This window comes from Xenopus tropicalis, chromosome 2, assembly GCF_000004195.4.
Source record: "Xenopus tropicalis strain Nigerian chromosome 2, UCB_Xtro_10.0, whole genome shotgun sequence".
NCBI lineage: Eukaryota > Metazoa > Chordata > Amphibia > Anura > Pipidae > Xenopus > Xenopus tropicalis.
The window spans coordinates 88,030,039-88,049,945 of NC_030678.2; the positions used below are offsets into that span (position 1 = coordinate 88,030,039).

Here is a 19,907-nt window from a genome sequence, read left to right on the forward strand (position 1 = left end):
AATTAATAGTGAATGTAGTGTCATTTATCATTTGCAGTTTTTAATTAGTAAAAAATAAGTATATTACAAAGTCAAACTTATTAAGCTGTGTTTCTTATCCTTTGTCTTCAGGGTCAAAAGGGAGATGTTGGGATTTCTGGAGAGCAAGGAATTCCAGGACCACCGGTAATGTACAAATGTACAAATTTGTTGATTAACAAACACAAAAATCATCATTATGGTTAAATCTAAATGTTTGTTGGGAACACTGCAGTAATTACGAGACTTCCTGCTATGCCCAGAGCGTCTAACATAATATATAGCTATCAGACAATAATATATTGCTAACAGTGAACTATTTTTATTTGTCGGATTGAGGTTGATATTCCAAAAATCTTTCATTGGTTGCTAGTAAATTTCTTTTATTAAACAGGATGGGACAGGAGGATGAATCCTTATGTTTCACTGTTTCCCTATTTCAATTTAGATTCTTAGGGGGTGATTTATCAACGTTTGAGTTTATTTATTTCACGCTTTGGGTTTTTTTGCACTAAAAAAAATTAATTTTGAACTATGTTTAAAAAACTCTAATGTCTGGTATTTATTAAGTGCAAAAAAACCCAAAAACTCGAATGTAAAAATTTGCCATTGCTTGTGAGTTTCTATAGAAGTCAATGTGAGTTGTCCTAGGACAATTCAAGCCATATTTTCAAACTTTCAATTTTTGATATCTGATTTAGAAAAACCAACTCGAATTCATAAATGTGAGAATTGAAACATAAGCCCATTAATGTCTAGCAACTGGCTTATATACTACAGAATTGTGTCTTGAATTATGAATGGATCACAACATCAAAACCTCACATAGACAAAAACACCCTTGATAACGTATGATAGACTAAATACTAGAATAAGTTGGTTTTATATAAAACGCTACATTTTAGACAAGAATCCTAAATGTTCACTAAAGTACTATAAACACATTACTACAAGCAATTTTAAAAGCAATTTTATAAATATTTTAATTGATTACATTATAATTAATATCAGATGACTTTGGTAAAAGGGTAGTTTGAGAGGTTGCAGAATTTGTAAATTTGCTGTCTTATACCATACAGGGCCCTCAGGGAATCCGTGGCTTCCCAGGATTGGAAGGACCTAAGGGTGAAACTGTAAGTAAATGACATGAAAAAATATGGGAAATTAGCACCTTGAGAGTCAGTATACAGCACAGCATCTAAAACTGAGACAGTAATTACTAGATCAGGGAGTCTAGTCTGAAATTCCTAGCATCTTCAGCCATCCGACAGGTAGGGGACTGTGAATTTGCTTTCTGACTCCATTATTATCACTGTACCAGTGGTCGGATGATGGGTGTAAAATTTTGCAATACTTATAGCACTTGTGCTTGATTCAGCAGCCAGGAACTATGTATGTCACATCTGAACTAGGCAGGCATATAAAGTCCAGGGCTCTACTCACGGGTTCTGTTCATAGAGATTTAGCTTTTGGCATAAAAAAGCGCTCACTGTGTATTATGGGCAAAAAAACACAAAGTTTTGTATCTATCTTTCTGGCATTTGCAAATGCACATGCAATATCCGAAGCACAAAAATGGATGCAAATCATTGTTATATCCTATAATTTTGTTCTTGCCCAAATTACAGTGCTGTCGTGAGTACCCATTAACTAGCATGTGCCTAAACCATATACTAATGCAATGTAAATGCATTAATAATAGCATTAGGTGTCATTCAATAGACACAAGTCAGTTGCATATAAAGACACAACACCCTAAGGGAACCCTGGAATTTACCACTTTTCAATGCATGTGTTAATTCATATGTGCATCCTTTTCGTTAAACTTTGGGCCAGATTTAAATCAACGAGAAAAACTTCCAAACTAAATTCCAGATTTTCTTATAGACTTCAGTCATAAACTGAATCTGGACTTGTGTGCAATTATAATTCATCAAAGCAGACTGAACTGGTGTCATTTTCAATGGGGGTACTAGCTGCAAAGTTAAAGATTTTTAGCATGTTTATGTACACAGCAATGAGAAACCTCCCAATGCTACATACTATATAGTTATGTGCAGGGGCCCCTCTGGGCTCCCCAACTTTTTCCACTCATGAGCCATATTCAAAAGTAAAAAGAGCTGGGGAGCAACACACATAAAAAATGTACCTTGGGTACCAAATAAGGGATTGGTTATTTGGTAGCACCTATATGGACTGGCAGCCAACAGGAGGCTCTGTTTCGCAGTACACCTGGTTTTTATGCAACCAAACTTGTCTCTAAGCCAGAAATTCAAACATAAGCACTTGCTTTCAGACCTATAGGAACAACAACCAAGGGGTTGGTGAACAATGTGTTGCTCCCGAGCCACTGGTTGGGAAAACTGCCCTAAATAATGTGTCGTTCATCATCTGCAAGGCAGTAGCAAATAAAAACATACCAGTATTTTGCACTTTGCACCTTGCACCTCCATAGTAAATGAGTCTGTGAGCAATGTATATTCTGTTACTGTGCACATGCACTTGATAGTACAAGAGAAGGAATGTAATAAACAAGAGGAGCATGAACTATGGAGCAAATGCTCTATACAAGTCATTTTAATGTTTGCTTAATAGCACATACTTGTTGTCCATGTAAGCTAGAAAATGTGTTAAATAAAACTAAGGAAAAAATATCCATCTGAAAAGAGCTTTGCGTCCCATTGGCTTAAGGGTCAGTGGTTGTACAGTGATGCAATGTATTTCCTACATAACATAATTTTTATCAACAATTTTGTAGAACTCCCGTTGTTGATTATTATAAATGATCTGGGTGAAACACTTGGGGGCTGATTTACTAACCCACGAATCCGACCCGAATTAGAAAAGTTCCGACTTGAAAACGAACATTTTGCGACTTTTTCGTATGTTTTGCGATTTTTTCGGATTCTTTACGAATTTTTCGTTACCAATACGATTTTTGCGTAAAAACGCGAGTTTTTCGTATCCTTTGCGAAAGTTGCGTAAAAAGTTGCGCATTTTTCGTAGCGTTAAAACTTACGCGAAAAGTTGCGCATTTTTCGTAGCGTTAAAACTTAAAAGGTGCAAAGTTTCGCGTAAGTTTTAACGCTACGAAAAAAAGCGCAACTTTTTGCGCAAGTTTTAACGCTACGAAAAATCGCCAGATTTTACGCAACTTTCGTAATGGCTACGAAAAACTCGCGTTTTTACGCAAAAATCGTATTGGTAACGAAAAATTCGTAAAGAATCCGAAAAAATCGCAAAACATACGAAAAAATCGCAAAATACCGATCATTACGAAAAAAACGCAATCGGACTCATTTCGACCCGTTCGTGGGTAAGTAAATCAGCCCCTTGGTTTGGTATTTCACTAGCTTTTAGAGCAGCCATTGTAGAATACAACAGGTACAGCTGCCAGGGGCCCAGCCATTGTTAGAGCTTGACAAATTAATAATTAGTGTTGTTCAGTATAGCACAAGGTCCTGGAATTTTCCAATTAACTTGGGTCGCCAAACTATTAAGGGCAGATTTATCAACATGTGAGCATTTACTACAGAAAAACTCACCCACTTTCAGTTCATTCTCAGGGAATATTTACATGCATATTTACCAGTGGGTGAAAGTGAGAGTTCACTATTTGATAAATATGCTTCTAAAATACCATAGGAATGAATGGAAAGTGGGTGAGTTTTTCTGTAGTAAATACTAATCTCACATATTGATTAATCTGCACCTAAGTCTGCTAAAAACATTTATTTATTAGATAAACCCAATAGGATTGTTTTGCCTCCAATATGGATTTATGCAACTTAGTTACCATCAAGTACAAGGTACTGTATAGAATGGAGTCTGGGAGATAGTCTTACTGTAATTTAGAGCTTCCTGTATAATGGGTTTCTGGATAAGGGATCCCATACCTGTATTACTGTTATTCCTTTCTTTTGGCCCACAGTAATTTTTTCCTTACATAGCATTAGAACAGTGCAACATTTCTCAAGTAGAGGCTACATAATAAAACCGATTTGAATGGAGTTACTTTTCATTGATACACCCATTATTGTATATACCGGTAACTTGAATAATGTCAAGTTATTTTTGGAGATGATGCAGTACTTGAAAGAACAAGGAAAGTCAAGTTCACTTGGGGAAGTAGCCCCCACTAAATAAAACAGGTAAGTATGTGACACGTTCTTCAGCAAAAATAGTCCTTTTGATGATATGGCCCTAAATTATAGGATTTCAGTACCAACCTCCTAGCATATTCTTATTTCTTATTTTGATCTTATTTCTTATTTTTGACAAAACATTTGACTGATTGTTTAAAATAATAGAAACCTTACAGCATCTCACCTTGTTTCCACACTGTTTGAATATAAATCTTGTAGTAACATTATAACTTATTATAATTGAACCATATTTTGTTACATTGTGATACTCTTTCTCTACACATTTCCTAGGGCCCCGTTGGATATAAAGGAATGATTGGATCAGTTGGAGCCGCAGGAAAGCCAGTAAGTGTTGGTAAAGGTTAGATCTAGCCATAGTGAGGAGTCCAAATGATGTTGTAGATTTAAAAGGAAAACTAAATCTAAAAAACAAATGAGTAGAAATGTGGTATTTTATATACTGAACTTACTGCACCAACCCTAGAGATTAAGCATCTCTTTAGGCTGTGTCTGTGACACGCACATGCTCAGTGTGCTCTGGGAAGCTGTTGAGAAGTTAAGCTTAGGGGTTGTTACAAATCTTCAAGAACAAAATGAGGTTCAGCTATCACTGAAGCTAATGCTACAGAGCTGAAGATTAAATTCTAATGTAAATTGCTCTGGTTTCTGAGCTGCCATGTAATGTGAATCTGAATTAATTATCAATCAGACCTGTATTGTGACTTTTGTATTCTGTATATTGAGTCACTCCCTAAGCTTAGTAACTGTAACTGAAACACAGAGCATGTGCTGTGAATCAACAGAAAAGAAGATTGGGAGCTACTGGGGGCATCCTCTGAGACCCAAATGCTAAAGGGCTGTGGTGGCATTGGGCAAATCACAGTTTCTCCTCTAAGTACAGTATTTCAGTAACTGCTTTGTCTCAAAGACCTGCTTTATATCACCTTGTATACCTACAAGGCTTGCAATGTTAAGGAGACGAGGGGCAGAGTTTATTACGTCTTCATAACAGTTCTAGGTATTACTCAAACGTCATGTACAGATTCCTGAATCCTCATTAATGAATTCCCCTCTGTATTAGCTTTAATCAGCTTTAATCAGACAGTTTTACCGAAGTCTTCGTGGCTATAAACAAACCTACTTCACTTGTCACCTTACACCTCTTTCTGTCTTTTCCAGGGTGAAGAGGGTCCTAAAGGGCCTCCTGGACCCCCAGGTGAAAAAGGAGACAGGGTTAGTATTTTAAGTCTATATACACTTGTGCATTATGGCTTATGTCCTGCTTTCAGCATTTTATTGGAAACAGTGTTTTTCATGTAAGCAGTTAACTCAGTAAATCACTAAACCTAACCTAACCAGTCACTGAGAAGACTGAAAACTAGATTCTTGCATATGCATTTCTTGTGCAGCTATCTGATTTAGAATTGGTAAGGGGAACCCTATAGAATGATTGCAATCAGCAATGTAGTGACCATGTCTCGACTGGTATTAAAAATGGGCCTTGACATTTTAAGTACACAGAAGCCCAAACAGCTCACCCCCACCAGACCAATAAATAGTGACTGTCAATGGCATTTTATAGCAGCCCTTCTGGCATTTTCCAGAATACGCAGATTGCCAGTCTGGGCCTGCTAGTGACTAAATGGAACATGAATCCCAGTGCATCACAGTCATCACAAATTATTTGGTATAGGTCAGTGTTTGCTTGGTTAAATGTTATTGTTTATAACATTCTCTCTGGTTTGTGTAAGTAATAATACATAAGCCATATAAATGTAGGGCATAGGCCAGAGACACTTTCATTTACCAGTAACTATCTACTCTACTAAAGGTCATTTTTAAGCAGTGTAGGGAACATTTTCCACTGCTGTGGCAGAAACAATTTACCTCATATAACAAAAACATATTCTTTCATATTTGATCACAAGTGCCTACAACATTGGTACTGATTATTACTGACTTTACCAGGCATATTTTCTTTATAATTGATTGACATAAAGGATGCAGTGGCAAATGTGCTTGTGTTTTATTACTCTCAGAACCCACATAGACATGAATTCTCCTGCACATTGAGAATCCTCCAGGACTCTGCAAAGCCATTTTTGATCACTAGATGTCCTGCTAAGATAAAAAGAGTGGAATAACAAGAATTAAAATACACAAGTCACAGCCTCATGCAGCTGAATACAAATAAAAAGCAAATAAGCATCAGAACATTTGGAAAAAAAACATTCTGTTAAGTACCACTGGGGATTGATGCACTCAATTAAATACACCATAGTATTTTACATTTATTGATACCACCAGATGATTTTGAAGCCGCTTTCAGGATTTGCCATTTTAGCTGGCATTCTTTTTCTTTGATATCTGTAAAATGTTGGATTACTCAGTCACCCCAGAGTTTTTCCTGTTCACCGTTATTAATATTCTTTTTGTCCTCGCTCTTCACATTCCACTAGTCAGTGCTGTCTGTGTCTCATTTGTTAGTGATGAGCGAGTTTCTTATTAGCATGTAATGTAACTTGGCAGTGTGCCTGTTCTTTTTGGAATAATCCAATATTTTTGTTATAATCACGCTAAATCATATTTATAACCACACAATTTATCATAATTATCCACCAACCAGGAATATAGCTAGAGGTGCATAAGCTATGTTCAAAAGTTAGGCAGAGAGTATCTTCCTTGCTGCCTAGGTCCCCAGTGACCAGCAATTTCTCAATCTCACCCATTATCTAACCCTTTATCCCTGCAATAAAGTGAGTGTTGGCTCTATCCTGTTAAGGTTCTTTTCATCAATGGTAAAAGCTCTAATTATTTGTTCCCATGCCCGTCCCCCAGGTACCAGGGCCAGTTACAGTGAGAGTCTTTGCACTCTCTGTGCTGCAAACAAAAAAATTAAGTGTTAGTGCAACACTTTTGCCAAAATATATAAGATAGTGTGTCCTGTCAACACCCCTCATCCTACATTGCCTACACATTAGGGTGCATTATATGTTATGTATAATATTCATAGTGTTCTACATGTTTACCAATACTTTTCCTGTGGGACTGTCATAGAAGTTAAATTGGTGTAAGAATATTGTAGTGTTGCTAGTTGTCAAAAGGATGATGGGAGTTATATCAAAGTAATGTAAACGCTGTACATCAGGTGCATTAATCATTAACCCACATCTCCTATAACCACTGCTAACTTATCCATCTATATTTTAGGGAGCTCGTGGTGTCATTGGACAGATTGGAGGCATGGGACCAAAAGGCACCAATGTAAGTTTCCCAAATGTGTTAAATATAACTATTTTTTATAACTGTATGACCCAAAGCAGAGTCGAAAGCAGAGCTAGGATATGTATAATTAAAGGCAAATCAAATGATCCTACCAACTCTGAGTCTTTGAAATTGTCTGCAGGGCCTTCCTGGAATTGATGGAAAAGATGGCACCCCAGGCCTTGCTGGACTGAAGGTAACTGTCTCTATGCAATGTTACTTTTAGTTTTTGTTTAAAAAAAAAACAAAAAAAACAGTTCTCAGTCTGTCAGCTGCTTGTGTGCTCTGTTGACCATTTTCTCAAATCTTCATCTCCTCTTACACTAAGGGGCATATTTATTATGCTGTGTAAAATGAATTTGCCAAAAAAATGGCGTAAAAAGCTGTGTAAAATAAACAGAGAAGATCGCCGTCCGAATGCCAGATTTTACGCTGTTATTTTAGGTAAGTTCCAGCGGAAGAAAAAACACAAAGCCTGGCAATGTGTGGCGAATTTTCTTGCTGTTTTTTTACACAGCATAATAAATATGCCCCATAACATCTTGCTGTAGCTTTGTAATTCAGTGAATCTTTCTGTAATTTAATCAGTGCTGTGGAATATTTGTCATTTTGTTGCTTCTTTTCGGGATTAGGGTAGCCCTGGTCAAAATGGAATGCCTGGTGGTCCCGGTCACCAAGGATTAGCTGTGAGTATCTTATTTGTCTCTGCATCTATCAAAGCCAGTCTTGCATAATTAAATATTGATCATATATTAACTTCTTTTCTTTTCTACTTTACCAAGGGTTTGCCTGGTCAACCTGGAACTAAGGGTGCTCTTGGTGAAAAGGTATGTTAACTGATATATATTGTATTGCAATGAAAACTGTCTCAGTCCACAAAAATCTATGTCAACCCATAGAAGAAATGCCCATTTTATAGATAAACGACCAGTTAATTAATCATGTTTTTGCCACCTTGATCTTCACTAACAGAGTGCAACCTAGAGGGCTGTGAGATTTAGTTTATATAACAGAATACTGACCTGTAATGCAGTGATTATTATTACAAGGATGTTCTAATTTTTGCCTAACTTTCCTGTAGGGTGAGCCCGGCTCTCGGGGAGAGCCAGGATTTACAGGTGCACCTGGAAAGCAGGTTAGTAAAATCCTTCTTTCTCACATAGATAATTTCACAATTTCCACCATTTTGCAACATATTATAGTTTTCTTTTAAGTATTTCTAACTTCTCTGTCTTGGAATGTTTATGCTTTATACTTTTCTATTAGGTAAAGTTTATTTGTGTTTCAGGGAGAAAGAGGACCCCCTGGAGAAGCTGGCCCCAGAGGAATTGCAGGTGCCAAGGTAAATGACTGTTTAAGTACAGTGTATTTATCTGTAAGCCTTTTATACTGAGCATCAGCTGTCAGGTACCACCGGATCTCAGATCTCTGTTGTAAATCTATGATGGCAAATTTTAATTTAATTGAAAAAGTTTTAATTAAAACGTTATTATTAATGCTTAAAAAAAATAATACTCACCAGATTTCTGGAGCTGTCACCCTCTAATGCTCATATTACTGAATTATATTACATAGTCCTGCAAGTGATAGGCTATAAATACCACTCTATTTGGAGGGGTGGGGTCTGTTACATGTTAATGGTGTTTCTGGCTTTGTGCATCCTTGTTGTAAATGTAGTTAGCGATAACTAAAGTGTGCTATTTGCAGGGAGATCGTGGAGAGAGGGGACCAGTTGGACCAGTTGGACTTCAAGGGAAAGTTGTAAGTACACAGTAAACTTTGTGTGCTAATTTGTAAATTGTTGGATCTACATTAACAAACTGAAACGTTTCTTTAGTCACCTGTGTAAGAAAACAGCAATGTAGGTCTACATTAAATACACATGTAGATTAAATCTGTCTATGCACAGTACAAAATTAATGTATTACACAGGCTGACTCTTACTTAGATGTATAGGCCCAGATATACCAAGATACATTTGGTTGATGACTTAATGTTGTAATTTGAATTGTAGATTCAGGGAATAAATGTTCAAGTGACAAATAGGTAATTTTCGAGCTGGGGAACATTGTTGGCCATGCATATTTAATCCAGTAACAAGAATTAAAATAGACTTAATGGGAAGAAATCTGAAAGCTTCTTCCAGAGGGTCTGTCATGGTTTCAGAATATTATGCGGATTTCAGATAATTAGAAACTAGTGGCAGTCCATGCCCACTGTTTTTTTTTTTTTAGCTTTTTATGCACTATGGTTTTTTATGAATTTTCACATTAATATATAATTTTACTGCTTTTGGTCTGAACAGAAGGTGGCAACATATGTGGAAACTTCCTCTATAGACTTAGGGGCAGATTTATAAAAATGTGAGATCACCACAGAAAAATTCACCCACGTTCTGTTCATTCCTATGGTATTTATAGAAGCGAATCTATCAGTGGGTGAAAGTTACAGTTCACCATTTAATAAATACACTTTTTAAAATCTGATAGGAATGAATAGAAGTGGGTAGTGTTGGATAAGGACATCCACGTTATTCAGTTAACCGTATGTCTCTTTTATCATTGAGTGTTGCTAATGCATCTTAAAACTATCTCTTCTTTGGTCTGTAACTCCTCCATTGCTTGAATTCTACCTTGAATTCTAAGAGTTAAAGAACATTGGTATCTGACTTACTTTATTTATTATTGAAAATGCCACAGCTTGTTTTCAGCTTTTCCATAAGCAGTGTATTACCTTTATAAATGCCATACTATTCCCAAATAAATATACTCTAATACAGGGATCCCCAACCTTTTTCACCCGTGAGCAATAAGAGCTATAATTGGCCACTTAATAGCCCCTATGTGGACTGGCAGCCTACAGGAGGCTCTGTTTGACATTATACTTGGCTTTTATGCAACCAAAACTTGCCTCCTTACCAGAAATTCAAAAATAAGCACCTGCTTTGAGGCCACTGGGAGCAACATCCAAGGGGTTGGGGAGCAACATGTTGCTCACGAGTCACTGGTTGGGGAACACTGCTCTAATACATTATATATATATATATATATATGCAAAACATTTGAGGATGGATCCTTAATTTGCTCCTGATGTCTCCACTAAGGCAGTGTTTCTTTGACTACCTGCATAAATACTGTTCTTAGGTATTGAGGCAACATAAGCGTTAATGTATTTCTGTCACTTATAGAGGGTACGAATAAGCTTAGAATAAACCAATTAACCATTTACTTTTTATTTTGCAGGGCACAAAGGGTGAACAGGGCCCTCCTGGTGTCCCAGGTCCCCAGGGTCTTCCTGGAGTAAAAGGGAGCAAGGTAAGAACAGGAGTTCTTCAAATAAGTAAAATCTTTGATAATTAGTTTTGTCATATATAAATATTTTTGGACCATGCCAAGACTAGATATACAGAAGAAAGTTTCTATTCCTGACCCGCCAAACTAGAAATAAAAACTTAACCTGTTGTGCACATATTGTGCTAGAACTCCCAGACCTGTATGGTTCACCTGTGTTTGAACAAGTATACTAACAATTCTTCAGTTTAATGGGTCCGTTTAGAATTAGTTTGAAGACCACCAATGTGCCAAATTAGCATCTCTAAACCAATTTAATTTCAAAGGGTTGTGATATTAAAACATTGTTAAAAAAAGTGTTTGAGCTGACCTAAGCCATTCAGAGCCAGCATCAAATTGCTTTATTCAGTGTAGGATAGTGTGCTGTTTATTTCGAATTAGCTCCCTACTCCTATTCATTGAAGAGATATTGTATGTTTATAAGCATAAATAGCAGCAAGCATTCAATTGCATTTTTACACCTATGCTCCTAGGCATCATCTGTCACTTCCTAAGGCACCTTTTACCTTGTATTGAATAAGTCAGATGTTAGAGGATTAAGCAACTTGTTTCTTACCTTCCACTCATGCTCTTGACAAATCTGGCTAAATCACATTATTCTGTTGCGGAAAGGGGGATATCACATTGATACCCAACTTGTCTTATAGCATGATGGCTCATAGACAGTTAATTTGGCTGTGTATATTGTACATAATGTCTAGTTTAATTGTTGTACAAAACTGAAAAATCAATAAAGAAAACCCTAATATATATATATATATATAGTATAAAATTCAAAATCATGACAAATTCCAAGCAGTTCAAAAGAAATACCCTTTTTATGAATATCCCTAAATGCAATCGCCTTACAAAAATTGCAGAACTGTCACCTTTGGCCCTGCTGGTGAATTGACTGGAGTGGATTGCATAAATTACATTTAAAATTTATAGGAAATTAAATTCTAATTCACCCTGGCACTTGTAAGAATGTTAATAAATGTCTGGCATTATTTAAAGGAGAAGGAAAGGTAAAAACTAAGTAAGCTTTATCAGAAAGGTCTATGTAAATATAGCCATAAACACTTACAGTAATTCTGCACTGAGTCCTCTATCAAAAGAAACACTGGATTTATTGTCTCTTTTTTAGTAAACACGATGTTCGAGTGTCTGACTTCCTCTCTCAGAAACATCCTTAATTCCCTTGGCCAGAGTCTACACAGTTCTCTCCTCTCTCCCCTCTCCTGCTCCCCCTCCCACTAGCATGCTAAGAACTCCCTCCTCTCTCCCTTAGGAATGTGTGATCTGAGCTATAAGGGCTAGACTGCAAAAGGAAGCTACTTAATATGGCAGCTGCTATCTTTAGAAAGCTTCTAAAGCTGTTTATTCAGGTATAGTAATGGTTTCTGCAGAATAAATATATTGTTCTAGGTGGCACTAATGTGGCAATTTTTTTGGCAGTAAAATGCCAAAATGACTTTCCTTCTCCTTTAAATGTAACTCTTGCATCCAGAGAGAAGGGGTTTGCAATGAACAGCATCAGGTCTGAAAAAAGTTTTGGGTGCCAAAGGTTTCTGCAAAATTTGTAAGGCACAATTGACATTAAACAAAATTATAGAGCTTTAGCTTTTTAGATAGCAGAACTGCCAGTTAACCAAATGTTCTTTCTTTTTAGGGTTTCCCCGGAAAAGTTGGAACAAAAGGAGATGTGGTAAGTGAGCTGCATCTTGTTAGCATTGTGGTGAGTTGTAATGAAAGTAGCTAAGATTGCTTGGGGTCTAGTAACCCATAGCAACAAATCAGATGTTTGCTTTTAAGAAGCAAACAAGTAAATGTTGCCTGCGGATGGGCTTATATGGGTTACTGTGACTGGAACAAGATTAGAATGGCCAGGAAAGAATATAAAATAACAGACTGACTGATAACACAGAAATGTAAGTACAGTCAGTGCACATGCTTCTAAATAGTGCTACCACTTTATACCACTGTATATTCTTCTTATATTAAATTGCTTTCTTATAGGGAGATCCAGGAGTTGAAGGATTGGCCGGTGACAAGGGTGAGAAGGTGAGAAGACAGAATTACCCTCCTTGCAGTGAATTATGGGAAATTCTTTTTACACTTTATACAAACAAATCACATGCTAAACAAAATGAGAGTTTATTATGGGAAATGACTTGGCACTGCATATTTCCTATTGACAGTTTTTCATTCAATAACCCCATTAGACACATTAAGACTTTTTTTTTACAATAATAATATCCGCATTATTGGCTAGTGGTACAGTGTACAATAGTTAGCAAATACATTTTGTGTTCCTATGCTTATCTGTTTTTTTTCTGGGGAAACACTAAAACAAAGTTTGCCCTTTTTTTGTTTAGGGTGAATCTGGAGAACCAGGACCTAAAGGACAGGTAAATACATATTGCAATTTATTGTACACTTTATTTATAGATTCTTTATGCAGGATTACAAATAAATATATCACAAAGAAACAGTAGTAATCAAGTTTATTTTGTTGTGCTCATGTTACTGTATGCAAGTGTCCAGATATACAAATTAGAGGAACAGGCTACACTCAAGAGTGTTAGGGCAATAGCACGTGGGACACATGGCCCCTGGTTAAACTGAGCTAGAAAATGTTCTTAGTTTCCTTCCCAGTAACAGTTAGTGAATCGCCAGTGGGAAAACATATGCGTCACAAAGTAGCCGATAGTTTCCTAGCAAGGCAAAATGGAGATAATTTGGAAAGCAGAAGTAATTACTGCTGGTGGTAAGGAAACATTTTGTTGCCATGGTAGTGGAGATTTACCAAAGGCAACAAAACGTTCTAGGTGCCATTGCCCTTATTGTCAGGAAACCAGTGGGGCCACAGAGATGTCTCAAGGGTCACTTGTCATAGTGTTTGATGTAGGGACCAAGGAGGAAGCTGATGGGGAAAAAGACAAGACCGATGCTTGGAACACATGTGTTTAAAGCGCTACTGTTAAGGCAATGCAGACAGTCCAAGGTTCAACACACAGAAGGTTAAGATAGTAAGGAGTTAAGATAAGTCCAGAGTTCAGCCAAAGGTTCAGAGCTGACAGTGTTTAGGCAAAGTCAGGCAGGTAAAGTTCAATACCAGAATCAGATCAGGAGCAGGTACAATGGTAACAGGTGCACCTACCACAGGCAAGGGTTTAATGCAAGGTTAGGGTATATAAAGGCCATCTTTGCTGGGAGGTTACTGGGAATGCACTGGATGTTTGGCTAATTAGTGTCTCTCTCTTAGGATAAGTTTTTGGGTTTTACAGTATGTTGTAACATTTTTCATGTTTTTTCATGATATTGTTTTAAAATGAATGAACAGTAATTATTTTTCCCAGTAATTATAAAGATTTGCAGCTTTGATCTCCTCTGTATCTACCCCTAGCAAGGTGTGCATGGAGAACTGGGTTACAACGGACCAACTGGAGACCCAGGTATGCCTGGAGTACAAGGCCTTCCTGGGTCACCAGGGCCAAGAGGACTTAATGGAGAGAGAGGTGTTCCAGGGATGCCAGGAAATCAAGGAGTGCCGGTAGGTTTCTATCTCTAGATAAGTTCATAGAGAGTACAGTAAATGAAATTTCTGACCAAAACATGGTCATTTTATTTTAATGACTCTTTAGACTGTTGTATTTGAGTTACACTCAAATTAGTTTACATATGGGCGCACTGTAAAAACAATTCCCACAGCATTTCCTGTCAAAGCTGCTATTGTTGCTGCTCTTATTATATACCTATATCAGTGCCAATCAGCAGTGCTATTGGTGTTGTTTTCTCAGTGTGCTCATAACTGCTCTTGTAGATTAAAATATAGTCCCTACTATAATTTGCAAAGCTATTACAAAACACTGAGGAACCTCTGATATTTATAGATAGCAGGCCTTATATTATCAAAGTATGATTTTCATACCTTTAAAAAGCACGATACAAAAAAATCGTATTAAATACGATTTCTTTTTATTGTGCTTTTTAAAGTAGAAAAATTTGTATCTTGAAATACGAAAAAATCATATCTTATCGTATAATGTCCAAAAAGTATGTTTTTTTTTGTATCTGAACGATCGTAAATTGCAGGAAATATAGTGTCTCTTTAGGAAGTAACATTTTTTCCAAGAGCAAAACTATCCACAAATAAATGAGTGTACTGGTTGTGGACAGTGCTTTCCAACTAGCGGGTCGCAGCCCCCCTCTGTGTGGCCCCCCACCTGTCTGGCTGCTGTGACCTTTGTAAATGGTATTAGGACTGAGATTAACTGGCCCCCTGCATGGTTCACATCTCAGATTCAGGCTGTAATCCCATGTATTGTTTAAATATGTAACATAGTAACATAGTAAGTTGGGTTGAAAAAAGACATACGTCCATCACGTTCAACCATAATACCTATATATAACCTGCCTAACTACTAGTAATCCCCTGTACTTTTTAATCCCTGCATTTTTTTACCTCCTGCATTGTTCACATCTCAGACTCAGACTGTAAACCCCCACATTGTTCACTTGTACTTTACCTGCTCTATGTTGTCTGTGTGTGCCATACTCTGCCTGCCCTATTCTGCCTGTGTGTGCCATACTCTGCCTGCCCTATTCTGCCTGTGTGTGCCATACTCTGCCTGCCCTATGCTGCCTGTGTGTGACATACTCTGCCTGCAGTACTCTGACAGCACTGTTCTAGGGGATCAATATGTTTTGTGTGTGTGCCCGGAAGGGGTTACTGTGTGGAACATACTGAAGGGGTCCATAAAGTTATGCTCTGATGCCCTCAAATGTAAATTTACCACTGATCTTTCGCTTGTGAACTTTTTTTCCCACCCCAGGGCCGGGATACTAGTGACCAACACATTGTAGAAGTGGTTTTGAAAATGTTGCAAGGTAAGAACTAATAAATATAATAAATAATAATCAAGCAGCGAGAGCAGTGAGAGACTAATTCAGTGGCATAAATTGCCTGCTGCATAATATGGAGCAGTGAAGATAACATTGTGCAGTACAAAGCAACACATCAGTTGTTGAAGTCATAAATGACATTAGATTGTGGCAAAAGACTGAATCAACACCTGTGTTTTTGGCAGTAGTGAGTTGTAGTCATTTATGTAATGCATTGTTATGTATAGGATGGTTCTCCAGAAATATGCAGAGCATTTCTGTAGCACAGAACAGTCACTATTCTGTTTGCTTGTAATATGTAGGTGCATAATACAATCCAAAAGATGTTCCATTTTGTAATGGATGTAACCAAATGTGTTTTACAGATTAAAGTAATACTGTCATGGGAAAACACATCGGTCAATAGAGCTTCTTCAGCAGAATCCTGCATTGAAATTCTTTTTTTAAAAACACAAACTTCACATGGAGCTAGCCATATTCTTCATTTTTCAGGGTGCCACAGCCATGTGACCTGTGCTCTGAAAAACATCAGTCAAACTTTACTGCTGAGCTGCAAGTTGGAGTGATAGCCCTCCCTTTTCCCTTCAGCAGCTGATCAATTGGAAGGTAGCAAGATAGCAGCTACCATTAGGGTAAAAACCCACAGACAGATTGAGTTGGCCGTGATAGATCTCTGCTAGTGCAGGCAACAAACCGCTCCAAAAAGGCTTTCCACCGGCAATAATAGGAGTCGCCAGTGGAAAGCCCTTCACATGGCTTCGGTAATCCGAAATCGCGCAAAGTTGCCTGCAGGAGGAAACTTTGCGCGTCTTCCGATTACCAAAGCGATGCATAGGGCTTTCCACCGGCAACTCCTATTTTTGCTTAACCACTCTGTGGGTTCTTACCACAATCACGCTTAGTAGTAAGAAATCCAAGTCCGGCTCATGACTCCTTTAGTTACATGTGAGTATGAGAAACAACAGCTTATCTGAAAGCAGTTTTAATGTGTAGCGCTGGCTTCTTCAGAAAGCTCAAAAACAGGCACAGTGAACTGAGATGGCACCTACACACCAATATTACAACTAAAAATGCACTTGTCGATTTTTGGTGCACTTGTAAGAATTACATTTTAAATGGTAGGGTGAATTATTTGCTATGTTAACAGTGTAATTTAGAAATAAAAAGTACACCATAAAAATGATGACAGTATTATCTTGCAAAAACTTGGGTAGTCTAGATTTTTATTTGTAAACACTGCATATTTAGTGCTATAGCACCACCAGTTGCATAACTCAAGCTCTATCTCTGCCTTACAGAAAATCTTGCAGCTGTTGCTGTCAGTGCCAAGCGTGCAGCCCTTGGTGGAGCTGGTATCATGGGACCCCCTGGACCACCTGGCCCCCCAGGACCACCAGGAGAACAAGGACCTCATGGACACGTTGGTCCACGTGGTATTCCAGGCATTGTGGGTGTAATGGGTCAGGTTGGAAACACAGGACCCAAAGGTTAGTGTAAGCTTGAGGAGAGTATAATATAAGTTTCGTGGTTTACAGATAGAGGCAGTTAGCTGCTGTTATAAAGGTAATATATTTATCTATATTGATATTTGTGAATTTATAGCTAATTTATTGCTTTAAACAGGCGATTAATAGGAAGTGCTCCTCAAATCTAGATGTGTTATGCCCTCTCTTTTTGGTTGCACCATTTGGCAGATTCACAAAAGAACTAAATGTATACTTTGTACTTAAACTCTTTTTTTTTTAGGCCTAAACACGTTTACTAGAGGGATATCTTCAGATATAGTATTATTGTGCAGAAACCAGATTGTTACTAACACATAATTACCATGAGAACCAAGCAGTAAATTGAAAGTCTGAAAGAGAGATAATTAGGTGAAGGAAACAAAAAGATAAGCAATACAGCAATAATAACAATAAGAAGTGGAGCCTCACAGCCAATCTGCTTTTGATTATGAGGGTCGGTGACCCCTGAAACCAGACAGAATTTTAAAGTAAGGGCTAGAATGAGGCATTATTGGGAGGTTAATAATTTAATATCCACAAAAATATAAAGACCAATTGAAAAGTTGCTTATAATTGGGCAATCTATAACATATTAAGGGGCATATTTATGAAGCTGTGTAAAAAAAAAAACCTTAATCAAATAAACTACAGTGCTGTGTGAAAGGCTTTGCTGCATAAAATCAGGTGCATGTATCAAGCTGTGACTATTTTTAGGTTATCACATATTATTTAATATAACTACAAAAATCAGACAAATATTTTATCACTAAGCAATTAGAATGATATATTTATCATCATGATTAAAAATTAATATAGAAAGATATATCCTAGTCAGTAAAAATATTTACACATGGAGACAAAATCAGATATGTGCAAATCTCACAGGATTCCTATTGTAGCTTGATAGCCATGTATATGTAAATCTGTAGTCAACATAATTTACAGTGAGTGATATCATATATCATATTGTCCTCTAGTAATCTATTATCCACGTTAAGCCCTGTAAACAATAACAATTAAAAACATTACATTTCTATGCATCCATCTGTCATATATCTCAAGATAAAACCACATGCTCATTTAGTACTTACATTTTGGAAAGATCTCATAAAAGCTCCAAATCCTAGGTTAGAGAACCAGTATCACAAAAAAATGAAATGTCTTTTTATGCAATTAAATATAGAGTACTGTTACCCTGCATTGTAAAAAAAAATGTGTATTTGCATTAGACGCACTACTATAGTTAATTTCAATAAGCTGCTTTGTAGCCATAGAATCAGCCACTGAAGGTGAATTTAGACTAGGACATAGCAGATAAATTGTTACATAGGTGCTAGTTATTATATTTACTGCACATAAGGCGTCGCTAAGAAAACAATGGTACCCTGTCTCCCCTCTTGTTATTAAATAATAAGCACCTTTGCCCATACTCCAGCACCCCCTGTGGTATGCTGTAAGGACAGGGATGCCTTACACCCAACAGGGATGCTCAAGACTTTAAAGGGGGGGGGATGTAATAAAAGTTGGTAATGGTAAAATTATTTGCAATGTGAAAATCTATGCCTCTGTGGGAACAAATGTGCCTTTTGTGCGAAGAAAGTTTGTGAATGTTATTGTTTGCAGCAGTGCACAGTGTATGTAATAAAACTTCTTAATGAAAAAGTGATTATACCATCTTCAAGCATGCCTTAAAAGTTTGCAATGCACAATTAAAAATTAACAATAACAGTCTAATGAACATTATTAAATTGCAAAATGTGAATTTTCATTATTATTTGTGCCCATCTTTTCCATTTATGACTTGTATTACAGTCCCCCATTAATTTGCCACAAGGTGCAAAGCACAGCAATGGCCTGGAAACAAGTGCTTGTTAAAGTGAGAACTAAGAGACACAATTTTGCACTCCTATGCTCTAGCACTTGCATTCAGGTCATGTGTGGCACTGGCCTTACATGAGAACATAAATGTCATGTTATTGACATTCATGGCTCTCTACAGTACTGTGGAATTAAAACATTTTCAAAATAAAATAGGACATTTGTTGCAAAGTAATTTAAATTAGTTTATTTACAAGAACTGGATGAACAGATACAAATGTATAAATATATATAATTTCCACTTTATAGCATTACAGGTCTAATGTTGACTTATCTCTACAGTCCAAACAGGGATCCAAGACATTGCAAACAACATGTACAAGTTATACATATATGTGTGTAAAATTGGGTTAGATAGAATGGTTTATAGCAGTTCATGTTGTCGTTAACACTGTACTCCCAAATCAAGATTATGCTGGTAACATTCCTCCCTCATTGCAGGCAAGAGGGGAGAAAAAGGTGATCGGGGAGAGACAGGACGTGGGCACCAAGGTTTACCTGGACCTCCTGGAATTCCAGGTGAAATTCAAATTTGCTTTGTAACCTGCTTTTTTCCTACTTAATAGAAAGATAACAAAGTGATTTATCATGGGTTAATTGAGAGCAGCAGTAAATCAGCCCAGTAAAGAGAATTTATTATACATGAAAATTTTTGGGCTTGAACCAGTAGTCCCATATCAAAATATAGATGGAAAACCATTATGCATGGAAGCTTTAAAGCTAGGGAAACATTTTTCCAGCATTAAACTGTAACTGTAGAAAGGATCCATTATTTTTGTGCATTTTGAGGCCAACATGTGATGTCAGCCCAGTGCATATACTAGGGAATGGCCAAAAGACCAGCTCTAACACGTGTGGCC

General features: G+C 37.1%; 1 protein-coding gene across 1 annotated transcript in view; it reads left to right on the top strand.

Moving 5' to 3' along the window:
• col9a2 (collagen, type IX, alpha 2) overlaps positions 1-19,907 on the top strand; it is a 49,695-nt gene that overhangs the window by 25,393 nt on the left and 4,395 nt on the right. The window contains 19 exon segments of the mRNA NM_001097192.1: positions 112-165; positions 1,098-1,151; positions 4,455-4,508; positions 5,343-5,396; positions 7,374-7,427; positions 7,570-7,623; positions 8,060-8,113; positions 8,210-8,254; positions 8,509-8,562; positions 8,716-8,769; positions 9,135-9,188; positions 10,670-10,741; positions 12,429-12,464; positions 12,776-12,820; positions 13,135-13,167; positions 14,166-14,312; positions 15,595-15,649; positions 16,963-17,151; positions 19,489-19,566. Coding sequence (NP_001090661.1) covers positions 112-165; positions 1,098-1,151; positions 4,455-4,508; positions 5,343-5,396; positions 7,374-7,427; positions 7,570-7,623; positions 8,060-8,113; positions 8,210-8,254; positions 8,509-8,562; positions 8,716-8,769; positions 9,135-9,188; positions 10,670-10,741; positions 12,429-12,464; positions 12,776-12,820; positions 13,135-13,167; positions 14,166-14,312; positions 15,595-15,649; positions 16,963-17,151; positions 19,489-19,566 — 1,240 coding nt within the window.